Source organism: Hibiscus syriacus, unplaced genomic scaffold, assembly GCF_006381635.1.
Source record: "Hibiscus syriacus cultivar Baekdansim isolate YM2019G1 unplaced genomic scaffold, ASM638163v2 tig00110197_pilon, whole genome shotgun sequence".
Lineage (NCBI taxonomy): Eukaryota > Viridiplantae > Streptophyta > Magnoliopsida > Malvales > Malvaceae > Hibiscus > Hibiscus syriacus.
Window position 1 is genome coordinate 31,206 of NW_024062622.1, and position 22,820 is coordinate 54,025.

A 22,820-nucleotide genomic window follows, 5' to 3' on the forward strand; every position below is an offset into this window, starting at 1 on the left:
ATATAGATTATAGACGCATATTCATACTACGCTCGTTTCGGCTTAAACATAGACAAGTAATGCTACATTATACTTTGTAGTAGCAATGCCCGTTGCGAGAATCAAACATAATCTAGGCCAAGGGAACTCAAACTCGGGTGGTGTCGGACACACGTATCAAACTCGATTAACAAAGCATTTCACGAACTCGGGGTGGTGTCGGACACACGTGTCAAACACGAGAAACAATGCATTCCTTGAACTCGATTTGGTGTCGGACATACGAGTAACAAAGCATTCGATAAATAATTCAGTAAAGTTATATCTCCTCTCGATATATTTACTTATAACTTTGAAGACAACAACAAACTAAAAACAATTACAGGTCATGTATCTCCCACATCAGATTATGGCCATCTATCTACCATGGTGAAACAATTGGTTTGCCAAGGGATGGATAGATGAACAAATTTGCAGAAAAAAAAATAAGAAAATCATCCTTAATTTACAAATGATTCCCCTAAAATTCTAAAAAATAATAATAATGCAGGCAAAAAAGCAATAGGTGTCAATCCAATGGTTGAATGAGATTTTTGGTTCGACTAGACTCTATTCGCCGGTGTGAGGTATTGCAGTCACTTCGGAAAAATGGGGGTCTTGGAATTGCACCTGCAAAACATGGATAGGGGTCCAAATGCCACTGCAAAACCTCACCCCTCCTACATATTTCATCAGTATATTTCAGACTAACCAAGCAAGAACCTGAAAACATCAGTCAGCGAGATAATGCCTTCTACACGGTTACTTCCAGCTTCCACGATGACAAGCCGTCTAACACCTGAAAATTAGGTTATGGGAAAATAACATCATATGCCAATACATTTTTCACAAATGTATCACGTGATTTATGGCAGAATAGATTGCAATGCTACTTCAGGGATCTAAACGCCATCAAATTCATTATCGTTCTTCAAAATGAAAAAACACATATGTAATAGAGTTTAAGAGAGTCACCCGGGCTTGCCAATTGTTCCATCACTTTAAGCAATGTATCGGTACGCAAACACATCTGACATCTTTGGCTTCTCATTTCAAAAGGAGCGCTGGAACCTTGTCCCAGTTGCAACGCCTAATGAATAAATAGAGAAAAAGGATTAGGGAACAAGTTTTCGGCATTATACGAAAATTCTCAGTTTCCAACTAGTTAGGATCAGCAGAATCCAACTAGTAGGATCATCCATGTTATTCGGGCTCTGAGGTGAATGTGGATATGGGTATGTATCCAGACAGGGATATGCTCAATTTTTTCTAATCTTTCTCGTATGTTTAGAGAATTACACCCTCATATCCATGCCCGAATATATGTTAGAAATTAGTGTCAGACATGGATACTTTTGAGGAAAATGAAGAATCAAAACAACATAGGTGACCAATACAAAAGATGATCAAATTAGAAATATGGGGGTAATCCTTTTATAGTGTTTGAAGGAGCAAGGGGGTCAAAGCCCTTGCTTGCCACACATTGTATCCGCGCTGGAATCTAAGTTTTTCATCAACACATCCAAAGGCATAAATGAGAGAAAAGGAAAAACCGAAGTTACAACACTTACCTGATAAACAGTCATGTCATTTAGATTATGTGTATAAGCTCTGCCTTTTGCCAAAGCTGTTATGTCACTGAAAAAAAATATTATGAACGGCAGTCACCTTCAATCCAAGCTGGTTGTAGGTTTTGCATGCTAGAAAGATGATCAATTAAGAACATCTTACCTCCGGGAATAAATGTCCAGTAATGAGTCATTATCGTCAACTATAGGTATTGAACTTACTCGAGCTGAGAAGAAAAACAGCAAAATCTCTTATCATAACACAAAAATAGAAGAATATGTCGTATCAATTTGAGGTGCCCTCTAGAGGAATTAAACCTAACCTAGTTCTCCATATCCACTCTCTTATACATCCATAAAATGCTGACAAAACAGGAACCATACCTTGAACTAACATATTTAAGGCTGAACTAAGAAAAGCATTAGGTCTCAGCATACTATGACAAAAAACCTTTTCTGGAGTGAGAGAAGTTCCCGCTTCTCTCTAGGGCCCAGGTGTTTTTAAATTTAAAAGTGTTGTCTCATTCGTCTGTTGCCCGCTGGCCGCTGCCGCCGCCCGCCGTCTGCTGCCGCCGTCAGCCGTCCGCCGCCACACTCTGACCACCGTTTGACGCCGCTTTTTCCTAGGATGGTCGTCTGCTCACGGTGAATACAGATCTGGACTTGCATTTGCGAAAAACGCTGTCTTTAGTCGCAGATCTACACTCGTCCTTTGCAGATTTTCGAAGCCTCCAGCCGTCCGAGTTCGCCTCCGCCACTCAACCCAGCGCAGTGCCTAAACGTGACCTAATCCCGTCTTCTCTTGTGTCGAGCAGTGGTGTACAGCTGAGTATTCACCATGGAACCCCATCCAACGTCTCAACCCAGCCAACTTCGAGGGTTTGACTCAGCTGGTGCGGTGGCTGCTTCCTCCGTGAGGCCTCCTATTGTTCCTCCTTCATCGTCTAGGAGTTCTCATCTCCCGCTTGAACCAGACTGCCGTGTTGCAGTTGGTGATATCCCCCTGGAGTCTGCCAAGGAATTAGAAGCGAAAGTGAAGGCTCTTAAAGCATTAGTGGCAGAGTTGAATAAGCGGGTTAACGATTTAAAAATGAAGGAAAATGCAGTTCCACGAGGCAGTCTTCTCAAGAAATCTGGATCCGCTGGTGCAGCCTCTTCATCTTACTCCGGTAAGGACAATCGTAAAATTGAGAATGAAAAGGAGAGGACAAGGTTACGGAAACCGCAAAGAAGAGTTTTTACCAGACGCTTGTTGGCCGGATTGAGACAGTTTGGTAACTTCTCTATTCCACCGAATGCTGCTAAGAACGATGTTTTGGCAGCCTTGGCACGTGAGGCGGGTTGGATAGTTGAGTCCGACGGCACCACTTACAGACACTCTCCTTCAACCCAAATCAACAAAATTCGGGATCATTTTCGGCGAGGTCGGGTGAAAATCCACTATCATCCAGTCCTTTGAAGAAATGCTCACAAGAAGGGAAACATAGGAACGGAAAGCTGTCTTTTGTTCATGCAACACCAACGCTTCCAGTCGCTAATGTTGATCATGGTGGAGCCAAGGAGATCTATTCGAAAGGGTATTCCGATGCAAAATTTTCCGAAGTGGTGGGAAGAAGAAGAAATGGGTTTTATAATCGGTCGAAAGAAGGCCAACCAGATTTTCGCAATGGGTCCATAAAGGATTGTTACACGATTTTTATCGAAAACCTTCCAGAGAAGATCCATTGGAAGAAACTTGGATCCATATTTGGCTCACATGGTCAAGTTATTGATGCCTTCATTCCCAAAAAAAGAAACTCGAATGGGGTTCGTTTTGGGTTTATTCGCTTTGCTACAATTGAAGAAGCAAGGACATCGATTTCTAAGATGAATGGTTATCATATTTACGGCAACAAAATTAGAGTCTCTTTGGCTAAACATAAACCCCGACAGTCTTACTGGCGAAAGTCCTCGAAAGTTGTTCATAGTAAGTCGGGGCTGGAAGTTTTCCGACAATTAAACACTGTGAAGTTGAGGGTGTTGTGGACGCAGATAAACTTCATGTGTTGTCTAACTGTCTTGTGGGGTGGTGCAAGAACTTTATCAAGATTGGTAATCTTGCTAACCAATACAAGCCAAAGGACTAGCGGGTTTCACGCTTATGAGAGCTGCTGGAAATGTAGTTCTAATGGTTTTTGAAGATTCTAATTCGTTGAGATGCGTGAGGATGAAAAGTTAGAAACTCTTGCAGAATGGTTTTCCAGAGTGGAAACTTGGTCTGAGAGCCTTGTGGTGGAGAGCCGGCGCGTTTGGCTAGTTTGCGAAGGTATTCCTTTTCACGCTTGGAATTGGGATACTTTCAAAAATAGCTACTAAGTGGGGCAAGTTAATAGCATCGATAACAGTTGTGAGTTCCCTTCGTCTTTTGATCGGCTAAAATCCAAATACTCACAAACGCTCAAGTGAGAATTAATGAGTTGTTGGAGTTGAAGGTCGGGGATCATTTATTCAAAATCTTGGTGCATGAAGTTGATCCTTCCTTCAAACCTAATTCTTGGGTTCCTGAAGATTGCGATATTTCTTTAGATCTTGATCCTCCAATTGGGTTGTGATTGTTCGGCTGCTGTATTCAGAGGCGTTTTTAAGTTTGTGGTTGTAATTGTTGGTTTTTTGTTGTTGTTATGTTATCTTACATCTTGAGGTGATTTAGGGGCTTTTTGGTTGACGATGTAAGATTTCTAGGTGATATGGGTTGTATTGGTGTTTATTCCCGTATGTGGGTTTGGTGTTACCTCATGTACTTAGTATTATATTTAATAAAATATGAGGCACTCTTTTCTCCCTTCCTTGTTCTTCAACATACTTCTAAGTATGTGGAAGAATACGAAGGGAGTTTTTAATGAGACCTCCAACTTCTATCAAAAAATTAGGTCTCAGCATCGCAAATGGCCGGCAGTTGGATTCTCCAATTTTCGGAACCCATGTACCCAGAGGGATAGCACAAATTGGTAATTGTAGCATGGGAAAGGAGCCGGAACCATGTCTAAAATACCTGCATACACCTAGAAATCAAACCCCATTGGTTAGGGAGAAAGAAACCAATTACTTCTCAACAAATAAAGAGAAACAAAATGTTAATTGACAACACTATTAAAAGGTGCACATTTTAGTATTCCAGAAAGCGATGCAAGATGTAATAATTGGGGCAATGAACCATCTTCAGAGGATGAATGGATGACAGGAATCGTGGCGACTCCATTTTGCAAAAATTTCAAAGCTAAATCCTTCAAATTATCGCTTGGCCCAGCCTGCATGACCAACAAGAGAGTCAATAACACCACTTGTCTATGCCTCTCACAAATGGCATGGCAGAACGGAAAAAAGAGAAGAGACAGAAAGGCAATGACTTGTTTTCTCACTGGATGTGATTCGTAAAAATGAACTACAGCTACATTGAAGTTGAGCTGAAATAAGGTTCCAGGACGACATCATAGCAAAACAAATATCTAGTTATAGTGGTAACCATCCAGACCTAGACTCACACTACACCTGGATAATGTATGCATATGTCTATACTACCTCAATAACAAAACCAGAAAAACATGAATGGAGAAGCAACTTGCTTCATTTGTACAAACAAACAGAAAATGCACATGCAGGTGCAAAATAACAACATCTTTCTTAAGTTATTATCCATGGCAAAGCATTAAAACACTAACAAGGATGATTTGTCTTGGAATTGGTCTTCCGTGTCCATCAACTTGCCCATTCATGTATGCCTTTCCTTCTTTCCAGGCAGCAATAGTGTGTGTTTCAAGCTCTTCTTCTGTTAAATTTGATCCATGATTTCCAAGCTGCATAACAAAATGAGTATGCATTCAGAGAAATACACCGAAAATATATCAATATATCAGACTAATACTTAGTTTAATTAAGAAACTTTCCTAGCACAAAAAACACTTGATTAGAATCATGAACAACCTCTCTCAGAATCAAAATAAAATCCGAAGCACTAATAACTCCAACAAATTTCCCTTGCTGAAGTCCCAAGCGGAGCAACAGGGATACCCTGAAACGGCTCGACTCAGAAAAAGATATGTATACAAGCTCTTTATCAGCAACAATCAAATAGGCATGAACATTACTAAGAATGCAAGTAATGTCCATGGAGAAATCTAGATACATCTACAGCTAGAAAAAGGCTCTAAGAAGCAATGATTAGCAAAGAAAAGTACAGACACACTCTATCTTTTGGAACATGTATTACCAAAAAAAGATCAGGAACGCACAGATATCCCAAAAATAAACTAAACTCTAGCCTGTGGATGAACTAAACAGATACCTGCTCAGCCAGAATATGAATTTTGACTGCGGGCAGCCTGTCATCCTCTTCTGAAATCCTAGGCATTACTTGATTTTAATATAACAGCAGAAAGTTGCTGCTGGTATTGCAAAAAGGTATCAAAATCCGCTTACATGAGAAAAAAAAGGAAGTAATAAATGAATAAATAAATAAATAGATGTAGTACGTACTGAGCATGTGTTAAGAACTAAAATGAAAGCACCAAAACAGAAAATACTACAGTGCTTGCAATGCCCATCTAATCTCTGACGAGTTAAATTGATATTATAAAAAAAACCAAATCATTAGAGTCCATTTGACATTGCGATTGGAATTGCATTTGACTGCAAACTTATGCCAAACTAGGCCAAATTATCAACATCCATCTCAAAACTAGGCTAAAGAAGGAAAATACTTCAGGAAAATGTTATGCATAAATCTATACCATGACACTGTTATCCACTCTCATGTTATTAAGAACCTCTGAATGAGGTTGTACCTGAGGAATGACCTCTGCAGGTACAGGCCTAGTGTCGAAAGTATTAACCATTCCATATTCGCTGCTCCTATAAGGTTGTTGTTCATCATGTCGCCATTCACCATCGACAAGAAACTTGTATATGTAAGAACCAACACAAACAATCAAATAAAGTACAAAGAAAGGTCAGGGCTAAAAGATTTGAAATCACATGCTCTATAAGTCGACAATAAAGTCACCCAAAACTAAATATCCACTCATTTCAACTAATAAAGTGACACAGCAATTATATAAGAGCACTGAACATATTAAAAGATATGTTACTCAATTCAAGTGTAAGAGTCAACACGGGTACATTTCCAAAATTTGTATGTTCAATTTCAATGGAGCAAACTTGGAGAGTTATATACCCATAAGTATATTAAAAAATGCGTCAAATTAGGTGTCAGATACCAATAAATCAAGAAAAATGACAGTCGCAGCAACAATGTTAGAAATTACAAAAGTTTCTAAAAGTTTGAATTTCCATTCCTATAGAGCAAACTAACCACCAACCTCGTGAGAACCATGTGGCACGGCACAAACGGCTTTAAATACATTGGGGCAACCTTCAACCTGTGACATTCCCACGAGCTCAGTCCACCTTCAATTCAAACGATAATACATTAATCCAATTGCTAATCATACGCCTAAATATCATATCAATAGCATGTTTAAGAAAAAGAGAAAAGATTATTTAAAGTATCACCCATTGAAAGAGCCGGAAACAGAGACACTTCTTCCACCATATGGCCATGTAAATTGAATTGGAAACAACACCATGCCGGCCGTGGAAACTCTGCCGCCATCCCTCGCCCGATTCATATCGGAAGCAAACATTTGGCAGCCGCCTTTTTAATTGAATTAATCCTTTGAAACAACCAAAAGGGGGGAAAGAATTTTTCAGTAATCAACTCCCTTTTTTAAGACAATTTTTATCTTCTTCAATCACTGCAAATAAAGAAGAAGAAAAAAGCTCAATAAAGCAACAATAATAACACCGAAGACTTACCTTTAACTTGATTGCACGGACAACCTGGATTTTTTACGAAACAGAAAGTGAGAATTGGAACTCAACAAACAATGGAGGCAAAAGGGTCGAATTTGTTTTGGGGGGAACTGTTTAATTGAGGATGAGAAAAATAAAAATCCAAATCTGAAAAGGGATTGCCCAAGTAAAAAATAAATAAAAGTTCGAATTTTTCCTGAATTTATTGAATGTGGGTGAAAAGATCGAGATTGGGGTTCTTGCGATATGGAATCTGCTTTTCTTAATAAAAATAATCTTTTATTATTAATAATAATAATAATTTTGCAAACCCTAAGGAAGAACAGATGAAAGCTTTGAAAGGGACATTGTCTTCGGGTAAAATATAAGGAGATTTGATGCTGAAAGTGAAAGGGGATTTATATATATGTAATATTCATTATTTTTCTTTGTTTTACCATCTGTTTCCATAAGCATATTATAAAAATTAGGATAAACTCATATTTAGTATCTCAAACTATTATTTTGTTTCGTTTTGATCAATTAATTATTATTTTTCAAAACAATGCATAACGTTATGTTTTAATTTCATTTTGATCATTCGCCGTTAAAAAAATTAACATATCTGTTGATGTGGTATATTTTTTAAGCTTCTTCAATGATGACATGATAATATCTTATGGCAATACATCAACATCACTATTAAATTTTTAACAATTGGTGGTCAAAATGAAATTAAAATGTAATGTTAGATATGATTTTGAAAAAAAATTAGTTAGATTATCAAAATAAAACAAAAATGATAGTTGGAGTACTAAATGTATTATTTAATCTAAAAATTATCTTTTAGTTTTTTTCTTTCACAATTAAAATTTAATTTTATCTAACATTCTAAAGTATGATCATTTAATTATTCATATGATACGATATAGTATTAAATGAAGTTTACGATAATAATTATTGTTTGATTTTAATTTTGTTTAATTAATATTATTAATAATGTAAAATAATATAAATATATAAAATTAAGTATATTTTAATGTTTAATATTGTTTAGAGTAAATTCTATTTGATGATCCCTTTATTTTCAATTTGTCTTATTTTGATCATCGATTTTAAAAAAGTTATATTTTGATTCCTTTTATTTTCAATATATCTTATTTTGGTCACTCGATCTTCAACTCTTGTTGGTTTATTGACCCTTAAATCCGATCAAAATATCCATCACCACTAGGGTGCTTAATGAGTCAAGCAGCTCGTAAGTTGTTCGAACTTGACTTAATCAAAAAGTGGTCAATATTTAATTCAGGTTGACTCGACTCGAGACCTTAACGAGTGGAATTGAACAAGATCCAACTCGACTCAATAAGTTCGCTAGCAATTCATTATTTTTTTTATAATTTTTTAATTGTTAGCTTAATAAATTATTTCATTAAAAGTAAAAATTCTCATTAATAATTACTAATTTACAAATAGATAATAAAAAAGATGCTAAATTGCTTATTAATAATTACCACTAATTTTATTAAATTTTCTAATAAAGAATAAGAAATGTAATGAATTATTAATTTAATTATTAATTTACTAATTATTAATAATTAATTTACTATATTTTATATCTATTAAAAGACAAGATAAAAAATTCTGATGAGCTTAACGAATAACAAGTCGAGTTGGACAATAATTTTTTTTTAACGAGCACAAACCGAGAACTGCTCAACCTACAATAGACATCATTATCACCACTCGTATTATTATTACATGTGTTGAGAATGTAATTATAAAAGATCATTGTATTTAAGTAAGAGTTCAAGGAAAGATCGAGCCGCGACCTATCCATGTACAAGTTTAAAATGTAAAGTTAAATGTCATTTTAAACATTTATGTTCTTCGAATTCACAAACTTTTAAAACAATAAATCAAAGTTTATCATTAGTATACGTAAGAAATGGATTTAGTCTATATACTTTAATTTAATTAATTCTAATTATTATTCTTTTAAAAATTTCAATACGAAGATATAATCAAATAAAAGAATAAAAAATAAATCTATAATTTACGTACAATATGTAAACTAATAACTGATTTTGACTCAATAGATTTCAAAATAAAATTAATTAGACTAAATCTAAAAATAAATCTATAATTCAAAATTCAGAAAGTGTAGAAATTAAAATTTGACAAAATAAAACTAATTAAACTAAAGCTAAAAGTTTTACACAATAGAAGGACTAATAGAAGAATTTGGAGAAAAACACTAAGAACTAGGGACGACCATTTCACACATATCCGACAGGTTGTAACCAGACTTGATTTGATCGTGACGGTTTCTTTATTTTAAAGTTTTGGGTTAAAGTTTGAATCAAATTTTTTTAAGGATGAGATTGAGTATGAATCAAATTTAGGGTGAAAAAACTCGAGTTGAATGTAAATTTTGACCTAAAAAAGAATTATATATATAAGTTAGATCACATCAGGTAGAATAAAAAAACTTGACACTAATAGATATTTATTTTACATAATAAAAACGAATTACATATAAGTTGGGTCGAATCAAGTCGAATGTATATTTTATCTAAAAATTAAAGTCACGTTTTGAGTTAACTGAGATCTTTTTTTATTTGATCGAATTAAATATAAATGAGGATATTTAATTTTTAAATCAAATTTGAATAAATAAAAAAATTTGATCTAACCCAATTATGGCCATCCTACTAAGAACCTAAAAGAAAGAGTTGCTTCATGTGGGAGGAAAAAACAAAAAAGATTCCCGTTTGTCCACAAAATGTGCAACCGCAAGAAAAATGCCCATAAACGTTGTCGTTTTGTACCGGTTACAAACAGTCCCACGTTTTCCACGCGCCATCAACGGAATTTTATTTACACCTGAGAAAAGGAAAACAAAAAGAGCGAAGCCCATTTAATATTATTAAAAAGATAAAAACATTTTGTATATCTATTTATTAATCAATTAATTTAAATAAACTATTATAGAAATTCATTATAATAATTTCAACTACTTTACTTTATAATATCAATATTCAAAGATTTGATTTTTACATATAATTTATAATACAAATATTTTAAACTTTGTAAGCTTTTTTATTTTTTTTAATAAATATTTTATTTTTTTAATTTCTTCAGACGTAAGTGTGAACAAATTTGCTGGAAATAAAGAAAGGGACCACAAAACGAACTCGGCACCGCGTCGCGGGAACGAGTCAATCATGCGTCGGCGCCATTCGTCGATCACTACAATCTTCGTCATCTGACCATCAACATTTCTCTGACTGTGAGTTAAAAGAAGGGGGGAAAAGCAAGAAAAATGAGAAAAATATAAATTAACGATTTTTGTCAAATCGATTGATATTAAAATGGATTGCTTATGCAATATTTTTCTTGTCTTTTTAATTTGATAGGATTCCCTTCGATTTCGAGACATTTTCTTTGTGGGGTTTCTAGTATTTTTTTTGATATTTTGTTTCATTTTTCATTTTATATTTTTAAATTTTGGTAATGTTGAACTTTGAGGGGTTAAGGTTTTTGCGAGGTTAGGGTTAGGGTTTTTGGAGGGGTGGTGGGTTTGGAGATGGATGAAAATTCAGAGCTTGAAGAAGGAGAAGCTTACTTTCACGATTATGAAGACGACAATATTAACCTTGATACCGCCTTCTCTTACATTGTAAGGCTCTGTTTTATTGTTATGTATTTTTTTGAAGAAAAATCCAATTATTTCTACTACTGCTTTCTCTTTCTGAAATTTGGAATTGTGCTCTAGTTAATGACATTTGAGTTTTGGGTAGGAATTAGGTTGAATTCCGAGTTCCAATATGCATTTATGATATGTAGGCAATGCAATTCTATTAAGCATAATAAGCAATGAACTTATCAGGATAAGTTGTGGCTCTGAGGCTTTAGGTTTGAGTTTATTTGTGGTATGTGAACATTGATTCACTAATAGTCTAATACAATTTGTTGGTATAGAAATGATGAAGAGTGATGATGGCGAATGTTGATAAATGAGATGATATTTTTAACTTCCTTTGCATACTTGGTGGTTATCTAGATTAATTTTTCATCAGTAGGAATGTTAAAAAACAACTAAAAGAGTAGATTTTTAATGTCTTCCTGCAGTTTTTATAGCTAGTAATGCAATGTGACAGTATTGATAATGATAAACTAGATACACCATTTTCATATCATTTTCTAACTTATTAAAAGTTTGTGGTCGTGTCACTTTACTACTAATAATTTATTGACATATTGTTTGAGAAAGACGAGACATAGAAAAGAAAGTAAATGATAAGCTGAACTTCATAAAACACTTGTCTTGTCTCTCGGTAGAAATATGCCTGTATGATCTCCGAAATTTCCTCAACATTTTGGAATTTTTTATGTTGATACTGTTTGCCAAATGCCCAATTAAATTTGATTAGCTTTATTTGTTTTCTTAACTTATTTGATCTAAATTTCTATTTGAAATATTGAACTACGATTAGCTCATATGTTCCTGAAAAGAATGAACTTCAAGATGCTTATAACAGTTGGCTTGTTGAGTCTGCTATAGCTTTACTTCAATCTGGTCTATATTGCAGTTTTAATTTACATAAACTTTCAAAATTCTCTGTGTTATTCTGATAGTAATATGGGATTTTATTTCTTAAAGGATGAGAAGATCAAAAATGTTTTGGGCCATTTTCAAAAAGATTTTGAAGGTGGAGTTTCTGCAGAAAATTTGGGTAAGTGGTTGATCGCTGTTTTAACAAATTTGCAGTTATATCACAAACTTAATGTTTTCCATTGAAGACGATGATTTGGACTTATTTTTTTTTTCAGGGGCAAAATTTGGTGGATATGGGTCATTTTTACCTACCTATGAACATTCTCCTCCAAGATTATCATGTCCGAAGATACCACAAAAAAACACCGGCATCAACCAACAATTTTTCTATGGAAGTATATGGACGATATCCTTGCTATAGTTTGTTAATTTCTTTGGAATATGTCCATAGCTGTTGCTTTGACAACTTAATGAAATTCTAGTTTACTTGAGTGCTGTGGATTGTATTACCATACAGGATGCATCTCAGAATTTGAAAGCTCCTCCAAATGCACTCCCAACTGGGAGAGCAAGGAACATTTCCTGCCCAAGTGCCAATATTGCAGCTAATCACGATTCACATTTGACTTCTGCTCAAGTTGTTGAGAAGTCTGCCTTGAAGGATGAGAGTTTTAACAGAGCAAGGATTCCAAGTGATCAGAAGACATTGAAGGTTCGAATTAAAATGCGGTCTGAAAAAAAAAGCACAAAAACTTGCTGCAATCTATAGCGGTCTTGGGCTTGATTTTTCTCCATCTTTGTCATTGGGTGACAGTCCTGATGAATGTGGAGGAACATTAATGGTATCTCAAGAAACCACCAGCAAATCACCCACTAGAATTCTCCAGGTAGAGGTTTCTTTTGGTTCTTTTCAGGTCTGCTTATGAACTAAAGAAGTATGCATTGATATTTTCTGCCTTTAAACAGGTTATGACTTCCAATCATGTCCCTGGTGGTATGCTCATATCTCCTCTTCATGACAGTCTGCTATGCTTATCAAGAAAGGAAAAATCTTCAATGTTAATAGATGATTCTGTTTTGGGTAATAGAAAACAATTACATGAGAAGAAACCAAAATTTTTAATCAGGAAAAGTGAAGAGCTGGTGGAATCAAAGCATAGAAATCACATGTATGTTGAGAGTGGGAAGACATTGCTCATAAAAAAGAAGCAAGAGACTAAGATTGCAGGGGGGGAGTCATTGCCCAATGACTTGAAACACACATCTCCATCTAGCCCTTTGAATATTGCTATGGAGGCCACCGCCAGGGTCTGTGATGTCTCTGCAGAAGCTAATCAGAATGCATTGAGGGGTGGATTGTTTTCTTCTGACTCTGGAAAGGAGGATTCTTTGGAGTCGATATCTGGAAGAAGCAGACCGAGTGGCAAGAAAAAGAAGCGGGATAAGAGGAGTAGTTTGGATGAAAAGGGTTGGGAACAAAGTGTAGATAATTCCAATAAAAATGCTTCACTCGACCTAGGGGACAATTTTGGAAGCAAATGCTACCAGAAGTCTGCTCCTTTAAAACTTGAGGAAGATTCAAAAACAAAGGTTGGTCAGATAGCCATATTTCATGTACAAAATAAAATAAGTATTCCCTCCAAGAAGGAAAAGACGCTCGAGGGCAAGAAGTCAAAAGATAGCAAAAATACTGGAGAAGTTGCTGATTCGATGAAGGAAAGCTTGAGACCTGATGTGGGTTTGACCCTTAAAGATACCACTAGTTCTAATCAAGGTTTTTCTTCAGATAAAGATAAGATTTGGAAATTGAAGTTACAGGAGGATATTAATAAGGTTCAAGGTAATGGTAGAGATGCACTGGAAACAAATTCCGAACAGAAATGGGGCCAAATGGGGTCAACAATGAGGCATTTTCAGAATAGGCTAAAAGGTTATGATCCAATGGATTTTGAGATGGAGCACGATGGCTATTTGGATAAGTTGAAGGTAAAAGTTAGTGGTAGAACAGTTGATAACCACCTGTCTGGAGTGGCTGCTCCAGATGTGGTTCCTCACCTCTATGATAGGAGGCTTCCCTCTCAGATGGCTGCACCAGCTGCACCTGCTCCTGTAGTCATAGAAGAAAATTGGGTTCTGTGTGATCGTTGTCACAAGTGGCGACTTTTGCCTTTTGATACTAGACCAGAACAACTCCCTGAGAAGTGGTTGTGTAGCATGCTTAACTGGCTGTAAGTTATTTAGATTAGTATCTAATAAATTTTTTGTTGAATATATCTCTCTTTGTTTGAGTGCACACAATGATAGGTATATGTATATATGCATTGTCCACCGTGTGTAAACATATGCATTTATATTTTTCTTTTGCTGATTTCTTTGTTGAAATCATTGTATAGGCCAAGAATGAATCAGTGTGACATTAGTGAGGATGAGACAACAAAAGCTCTCAATGCATTGTACCAGGCTTCAGTTGCTGGGAATCAAAATAACCCACAAAATCATGCAAATGGAAGTATGCCATTTATTACTTCAGCTCAGTCTCAGCATCTTGATCAGAACAACTCTAGTTTCAATTCTCAGGCTTTATCTATTCAAGTAAAGAAGAACAATGGTCTTAAGGAAGTGCAGAAAGTGGGTAGCTGTGGCCTGAATCAGATGTCAAACTCTAAAAAACAACAACAGTGGGAATCTTTGAAAAGCAAGAGCCTAAATGACATGACTCAGGCCCCTGTTGAACCAATTGTCATGAAGAAATCCTCCTTTGAAAAGAAAGAAAGGCTTATAGCCGGAGGTATTTAGTTGATATTACAGCCTGAAATTCAGTAGCAGTTGGACTTTTATATTGAGATTATTGTTATTCATTTTGAGCATTGTTTGAGTGTAGGTGAGACCAAGAAAACAAAGATGAAAAACAAGAGGGAATCTGGTCCTTATGCATATGAAGGTTCAAAGAAAAGCAAAGTAGAAGTAGAATACACTAACGAGAAACATCACAGTTCTAACTTAGATCACAGAAGGGTGGGCCTTAGTTCAAGAACTAGCTTGCCAACTCAAGCAAACGGAAGAAGCATGAAGAATTGTAATGGGGGCTCTAATTCTGGGGATGTAAAGCATGATATTAAAGAAAAATCAGTAGCTTCCGTGAAGAAACTTGTGGATCAAACTCTGGCGTCATCAGATGGTGGGTCATTAGACATGAAAATATGTGATAAAAGGGCTACTGTGAAGAAAAGGAAACCGGATGACTGGCAGGACAGTCAAAATGGGAATGAGTTGTGCATGAAGGATGAAAGTAGTGAGAGTGGTTTTAGGAATGAAAAGAAGTTACGGTTTTCTAAGATTGAAGGGAAGCAGTTCAATAGAAATGATGGTGACAGTACAACAAACAGGAAAAGTATGGATCATTTGATTGGTGGCATTGAGGATGTCCACTGTATTGATAGGAACCTGAAATTAAGTAAGCAGAAGAAAAAGTCATCATCTCAAAAAGAATTGGATGGCCTTGATTTGTCGAGAAGGGATTCCGGAACTGGACGAATTTTGATAGCAGCAACTTCTAGTTCTTCAAAGGTTTCCAGTTCTAGTAAAACCAGAGGAAATTTTGAAGAAGCAAGGGGTTCACCAGTTGAATCAGTGTCTTCATCGCCAATGAGGACCTCATATCCAGGAAAACTTGCATCAACTGCTGGTTCAGGGAAGGATGCTGCTAATAGTGGAATTCCTTCAAGTGGCAGTCTTGGAAGATGTTGGAATGGTGAAGGTGATTTTGAGCTTGCTCAATCTGGTGTAGAAATGAAAGAGAAAGTGTCAGTTGATTTTAACCCTGGATACCATAAATTTTCTACCTTGGATTATCGGGATAAAGACTCTGTTTGCAAAATCAGCATTAAAAGTAAACCTTCTTCTAGGTTGAGCCATGTGCTCAATGGTGATTCTCGTTCTGCTGAAAATGCGCAGCATACTGTAGAATGTTCCCATAATGAGGATAGACTGAACAAGGAGTGTGGTAGGAATGCATTATTTTCTCAAATATCTAAGAAGGTTTCTACTTCACAGACAAAAGACAATAAAAAATGTTCTGCTGCAGATAAGATGAAATGTAGCGAGGATGGGAAGAACTATTCTGGAAGGAGGAATCCTTCAGGACAACCATCAAGTGATAGTAGAATGGGGACCCAATAAAAAAAAAGCATGATGAATTCAGTGTAAAATCTGCTGCTCCATGCAGCAAAAAGGGGAACAATACCCCTGAGCAAAATGTGATCCAGGATTTTAGCGGTCAAACTAAAGTAATGCAAGTAGAGGTAAGAAGCGGAATGACAAAATCATCCCTGTGTTCTGGAACTGAAAGTTGGCAAGAGAAAAAGTGTCATCGAACAGTCCCAGAAGCAGAACATGGAGTTGTCTCTGATGAGGTTCCAGTTAATGGTTCTTCCAGCGTCAATGTGTCAAAGGCTCTAAAACAGCCTGGAAAAGCTAGCAGCAAGAATGCTTGCAGTCTTGTGAGAGAAAATTCCTTCAGCCTGACAGTAACAAATGCACTGAATGATGCTAAAGGACTTAGAATTTATGCCGATCGTCTAAAGGTTTCTTTTCAGATTTTGTCCTTATATTGATAAGCTTCTTCCATAAAAAGTTATATAACAGAAATGGTTTTGTTATTCTAACTGTTACTACCATTTCCTTGCCCATTTTCAGAGTTCTGGCTTTGTTTTTGAAAGCAATGAGATTTACTTCCAAGCTGCTCTTAAGTTTTTGGTGTTGCTGCCCTTCTAGAGACCAGTAATAGTGAGAGCGGTAGACATGGAGACATGAACCAAATGCAAGTGTATAGCATTGCCACTAAACTTTGCGAGTAAGTGAATGTTTCTAAAGTGAAGGGAAACTGTTGTTTCTTGAGCTTGAATATAATTTTTTGGTTTAAATTAACAGTATGAGGGTTGATATATCCCTATATTTTGCTCTATCTTGAAATTCTCAATTTGACAGAATGTGTGCCCAAGAATATGAAAAATGCCAAGAAATGGCTGCTGCTACTTTGGCCTATAAATGCGTGGAGGTAGCGTACATAAGGGTTGTTTTTTGCAAACATTCTTCTAGCAGCAGAGACCTGAAAGAGTTGCAAGCAACTCTACAGATGGTCCCCCAAGGTAAGAAGTCATTGGAGGAATACTTGGATTTTTCCCCATGATTTATTGCCAATCCCTTTAGATGGTATGAACCTTCTATATTGTAATGTTTCATTTTAAAATGTGAATTATGTGCAATATAAGTTGTGTCCTCTTTAGGGCAGGAGCTCTGCAACTGTGATTTGTTTATTTGGCAATCAGCAGTGCACGTTGTTTTATGCCATGTAGATATTTCATATTTGGTTTTCCCTTCCTACAGAGCACTCATTGGGCTAGTGCCCCAATTGTAATTGCATATCATGCTTTAAGGAGTCTAACATAAAGTATCCACTGTAAATATATGCTTTTTGTTTTGGTTAAGGTGCGACATCAGTTGAAAATTTTGTTTCTTTCATATTAATTAGTAGTCTCGCTTTCATGATGCAATGCTCAGATTAAATACTTCCCAACATCATTTTAAATGGCCTCTTTCAGGTGAATCTCCATCATCTCCTGTATCAGATGTTGATAATAACTTAAATAATCAAGCAATTGTAGACAAGGCTCCATTAGCCAAGGGAAATGTTTCACATGTTGCTGGAACCCATGCCGTTGTTGCTAGAAACTGCCCGAGTTTCAGACGGCTGCTTGACTTTGTAAGTTATTTCTGTCTGAAAGTGCTAATCTTCCCCATCACCATCCTCTCTCTTTCTCTCGCTCTATTACGCAGTGATTATGCCTATAAAATATTCTTTTCCACTTGAATGTTCCTTCATAGTTGAAGACCATTATATGGACTTATAAAGTAGTTATGAGGTGGTTGAAGATGGATATGTGTTAATTTGGTGGAAATAAGATGATAATCTGAATCCTATCAAAAAAAAAAAGATGATAATCTGAATGAAGACTTGTCGAACAGGATAATGACTAATGAGATTACCTAGCAGGCTAGCCCTGGCATACAGTATAGATTTGCATTTTCTGACCAGGGTTCTTTGGTAGTGTAGGTCTTTCTTAACATGCTGGCAGTAGAAATAATTCTTTTTATTGTTTTGCTATATGATTAGAACAGGAAGTCAATGCACTTGTTTTTATGTACCGTCTAATAGATTGGTGTTAACACCCTGGCCAACCTTCTTGTAGATTTAGTGTCAGGCTTATGCTGTTTTTCTGCTTAATTTGAGAGTTTGCCTGTCCTGGAGTTTGGAAAAAAGAAAAAAATAATAAATAAGATCTGAAGTCTGTGCGATGTTTATTTTAAATAAAGCTACAAAATCATTCCGTACTGGTCATAGATAACCACCTGGTATAATCTCATACGAACTTGGTAAGAGTTCTGTCTCTCAATGTCTATGCTAGCTGATTAGGTGGTTCAAGTAGGTTAAATGTGTTAATAAGTTAATGTTCTGCAGACACAGGATGCAAGTTTTGCCATGGAGGCCTCTAGAAAATCCCAAACATGTTTCATAGCTGCTACTTCATCTCTGGAAGATCCACAAAATATAGAGTGGATTGCTTCTGTTAAAAAGGTGATTGATTTCGGCTTTCAAGATGTAGATGAACTTATATCTTTGGTTCAGCAGGCTACGCAGGCCATAAGTCGTTCTGGCTAGGTAGTGCTAGAGATTAAACACCCTGTATATAATTTTTTGTTTTTCTTTTTATAACCCTCCCGATGCGCATTGGAGAAGAAAGGTGAAAAAGATGCCTACATAGACCTGCATTTGGAAACAAACAAAGACACCGGTCGTGAACAAACTATTGCCTCAGTGTACATCTGTATAAAGTGAGATTGATTTGCAAATTTGCAATGTATATTTTTTCTTAGCCTACTCATCAATAAGAGCACATGATGCTCGCAAAGAGGGGAAATTCTAGCTTGTTCAGCTAGAGATTCGGAGTTCTATTTAAGATATCGGTTCTTATCGTACTTTATTTTTCGCTCCATTTTTTCGGGGCCGAGGAAAAGAATATATAGGGAGTTCGGAATTCATTAGGCAATCATTTTCAATAGGTTGAATACTGATTAGTTTTGAGAAATAATCAATTTATCCACTAACAGTTCTCTATTCTGTTTCCAAATTCTCTCTCGGAATTCTATTGGAACCGAAAATTATATTCTTTTGGAAGATGGTTGTGTATTTAATTGTTGTCTAGCTGAGTTTGATTCAGATAACAGTGCAGGTTTCCAACATAAAGATTTTTCTGGTGCTTGTTTCTCCCTTGTTCTGGCTTGTTTCCATCGCTTGTTAGAACTGCAGGATATCTATGTTACTTGGATTCGAGAGTCGGATACGTTAACATTTCGTATTATATAAGATTTTAATATGTTTGTCTTTGTATCATATTCGGATTATGTAACTAAATGTATTAATCGGATTCGGGGCTTGTGTCATATACCATCATTTCAATACCCTTATCTCAACTACCAAAGCTACAAAATATCCTAATTAACAAAACCCTAAGTGTCAGAATTTGCCAAAAAAAATCATAACTTTAAGCAACAAAGTTGTGACTTGAAACACTAGCAACATTTTCTCAGCAACCAAACAAGAAATTAAATTTAACATTGAAGTAAAGATTAACAAGAAAGCCCGTTCTCTCAAACATGGATCATGTTGCTTCTCATCCTTCAGGAGATTCATCAGCCTGTTTCTTCTCTTTCATTTCATTTTCATAAACAGATATCAATTCATATTCAACAATCTGTAGCCATTTGAAAATGAGAAAAATAAGTCAGAAACAGAGACTTATGTTACTTGGACATGAGTGTGAGTGTCGGACATGTATCGTGTTCGACATGAGTACTTCCAAGTAAAGAAGCGAAACAAGAAACGAACCTCAAGTAACTTCTTTTGGCTCGTATTCTGCAAATAACAAGAAACTGTCTCTCTTTCATGTTTCAAGTAGCATTCAACCTAAATTTTCAACATAAAAAATGCAGAAGATTGATCAGTTCTGGATGGAAAACAGGGATTTAAATGCATCTGAATACATGTCTGCGACCGCACCTTAAGCATGTAATCGTTGTAAGATCCATTTTTGATCCAGTTAGCGGCCTTGGTGGAATAAAATGCAGCAGTAGCTTTAAGCATGGCTTCTTCAAAGTCTCGTTCATAGTATTTCATCGAGCCTTGCCCAACATCTACATAGATACCTACAATGTTCTTCACCAAGGTTTGATCAATGCCTTCTCCTTCCCGCTCCTGATTGATCTAAATTAAAACCAGATACTTTACGACATTTAAGTAGTTGTAAATGCAGCAAGACCGAAAACGCGAATTTTAAGTATAGAAGAAATGCATGCAGAAGCTTGTTCATACCATGGACAATACAACATCTCTGATTTGATTATTGAATTCTCCAAATACCTTGACAAAACAACACATCCATATAACTAAAATTTAGGTTTGTCATTGAATATTGTTGAAGCATTTCATGTTCATAGGGCATTTGCGTTCAATTTTTTATGAGATTTTGTCTCTCGTACTCTTCTGTTTGTGTGCGGAAAGATTCGATCTCATAACCTTAAGTATGACTCGAATCTTCCTACACACAAATGCTCACATTTCACATTTATGTAAACCTTTCGTGACTCTTCATATGATCGAGTGAACGACAAATACGTAGACACCTCAGAAATACAATATCGAATATTATATACAAAAGAATTTAGGACTGACCAGATTATAGAACGATAAAAGAGCAGAGTCTTGGAGAGTAGGAAGCTTCCTTTTAGGAGCAAAGTATCTATCCAAATAGTGAAAGAATCTAACGAGCCATCTGGTCATAACTTTGTGATTTGACCATCTTTTTACTGTCTCTTTCACCAAAGCTTCATCTTCTTTCCCTTGCAGTGATGGCAAAACCTGGCTGTTGATGTAATCTTTGAAAACATCGTTATACTTCTCATATAATACCTCACACATTCCACCAGTAGGGTTAGGATTACACATGTTGTACACAGTTCTAACAATTAGTTAAGGAAACCTACCATTTTTACGATCTGAAAGTATCAACCGAGCAAAGACTCAATCAACTATTGATCAGTAGGATTAGGCTTACACATGTTGTACACAGTTCTAGCAATCAGTTAAGGAAACCTACCATTTTACTATCGGAATGTATCAACTATTAACCGATCGCTAAGACTCAATCGACTATTGACTAGTAGGGTTAGACTTACACATGTTGTACATAGTTCTAGCAATTAGTTAAGGAAGCCTACCATTTTTACGATCCGAATGTATCAACCGAGTTAAGACTCAATCAACTATTGATCAGTAGAGTTAGGCATACACATGTTGTACACAGTTCTTGCAATTAGTTAAGCAGAACCCACCAATTTTTACGATCTGAATGTATCAACTGAACTAAGTCTCGATTGACTATTGATCAAAAGGGTTAGGCTTACAGATGTTGTACACAGTTCAAGCAATCAGTTAAGAAAACCCACCATTTTTTACTATCCGAATATATCAACTGAGCTTAGACTCGATCGACTATTGACGTTAAAATCGAATAAAAGGATACGTGTAGATGTTCATGTACTCTTGGGATGAAAAACTTTGGGTCTTGTCGCCTTCTATGATCTGAATCAGTTTGTCGATTCCTTGTTGAATCACTGCCCATCCTTCTTCAACCTCCATCATCATGTGCTGTTGATGTTCTTCGGTGCCTGCCATGGTTTTCAAGGAAATGAGATGGAAGATGGTCTGGAATTTGATAATGTAACAATCGTTGACTGAAAAGACTTTGAATTTTCTTGTCTGCTAAAGCCGTTGAGTGGAAGTTTCTTTCATGATTCCTTTATTTTACCCAAAGCAAACTTCGTCGTCCTCTTGATCAAACTAGTCATCATCAATATATTGGGTAAAAAACACAGGATGTCACATACTATATAAAATTATATTTTTGGTCAACAACCTTTTAATTATTACAAAATAGTCATTAGACTTCTTAAACAGTTACAAAATGATTTCCTACAACGTTAGAATAATAATATTTTTTATAAGACCATCTTATAATAGTTCGATAAATTTTAATCATCATTTTATAATTTAAAAGATTAATAATATTTTTTAACATTAGAAAGATTATTGACCAAAAACATCTCAAAACAATTAAATAAGGGTTTAATATTTTCGTGTCTATTCAAATAATAACCTGACCTTTTAAAACGGTTGAATAAGAGCTTAACATTTTTTTTAATAAACTCAAGTAGGCTCTAAAACTTTTCAAAAACATTATTTTAAATACACTTATTTGATGAAATTTAAAATTGTTGAATCCTTATTTAACCGTTTTAAAAGGATAAACACCTATTTTAAAAGACCTTGTTTGAAGATGCATGGGAAAAAATGTTGTTGATATTAAAGGGAGTATATATAAAATAGACTCCTTTAATTGCATGCAAAAATTAATTAAGGCACTGATTTTTTTCCCTTTCGATTTTAAAATTTTATCTTGATTAATCTCGATTGACTTGTATCGTGCATCTAATTTTGATAGATGAGTTTCTCAGCAAATATTTTTTTACATATATAAAGTTTTAAACTCGAGAGATGCTTAAACAAAATCTAATTAATTTTAAGATTAATTGACAGTACACGTCATGTTATTCATTGTATAATCAAGAGACAAATTTTGTAATTTAATACTTTTAAAATTTTATTTTTATTTTTATTTTTTAGATATACAAGTATTATATTTCTGAACCGTAATATATCACAATCTTTTAAT

At 35.5% G+C, this 22,820-nt stretch overlaps 3 protein-coding genes, 1 long non-coding RNA gene and 2 pseudogenes across 4 annotated transcripts; 3 read left to right on the forward strand and 3 right to left on the reverse strand.

The window, feature by feature from the left end:
* Window positions 1-283: 283 nt before the first annotated feature.
* LOC120218343 lies at window positions 284-5,973 on the reverse strand (annotated as a pseudogene).
* A 950-nt stretch (window positions 5,974-6,923) lies between these two features.
* On the reverse strand, window positions 6,924-7,708 carry LOC120218341. Its single transcript, XR_005525230.1, has 3 exons — window positions 7,437-7,708; window positions 7,134-7,375; window positions 6,924-7,028 (listed from the first exon to the last, which is right to left on the reverse strand). It is a non-coding gene; the product is annotated as an uncharacterized LOC120218341 (long non-coding RNA).
* A 3,207-nt stretch (window positions 7,709-10,915) lies between these two features.
* Window positions 10,916-12,582, forward strand: LOC120218340 (cysteine-tryptophan domain-containing zinc finger protein 7-like). Its single transcript, XM_039215309.1, has 4 exons — window positions 10,916-11,094; window positions 12,079-12,151; window positions 12,249-12,368; window positions 12,491-12,582. The coding sequence occupies exons 1-4, from the start codon at window positions 11,002-11,004 to the stop codon at window positions 12,580-12,582; spliced, it is 378 nt and encodes a 125-aa protein (XP_039071240.1). The 5' UTR covers window positions 10,916-11,001.
* A 143-nt stretch (window positions 12,583-12,725) lies between these two features.
* Window positions 12,726-16,237, forward strand: LOC120218335 (cysteine-tryptophan domain-containing zinc finger protein 7-like). The gene is made up of 4 exons (XM_039215306.1): window positions 12,726-12,860; window positions 12,940-14,201; window positions 14,367-14,761; window positions 14,855-16,237. Exons 1-4 carry the CDS (start codon window positions 12,813-12,815, stop codon window positions 16,150-16,152), a joined length of 3,003 nt encoding a protein of 1,000 aa, XP_039071237.1. The 5' UTR covers window positions 12,726-12,812; the 3' UTR covers window positions 16,153-16,237.
* LOC120218336 lies at window positions 16,154-19,164 on the forward strand (annotated as a pseudogene).
* Window positions 19,165-19,502: 338 nt separating this feature from the next.
* Window positions 19,503-21,876, reverse strand: LOC120218337 (cullin-1-like). The gene is made up of 6 exons (XM_039215307.1): window positions 21,612-21,876; window positions 20,762-21,047; window positions 20,402-20,449; window positions 20,090-20,293; window positions 19,919-19,996; window positions 19,503-19,784 (listed from the first exon to the last, which is right to left on the reverse strand). The coding sequence occupies exons 1-6, from the start codon at window positions 21,761-21,763 to the stop codon at window positions 19,704-19,706; spliced, it is 849 nt and encodes a 282-aa protein (XP_039071238.1). The 5' UTR covers window positions 21,764-21,876; the 3' UTR covers window positions 19,503-19,703.
* Window positions 21,877-22,820: the final 944 nt, after the last annotated feature.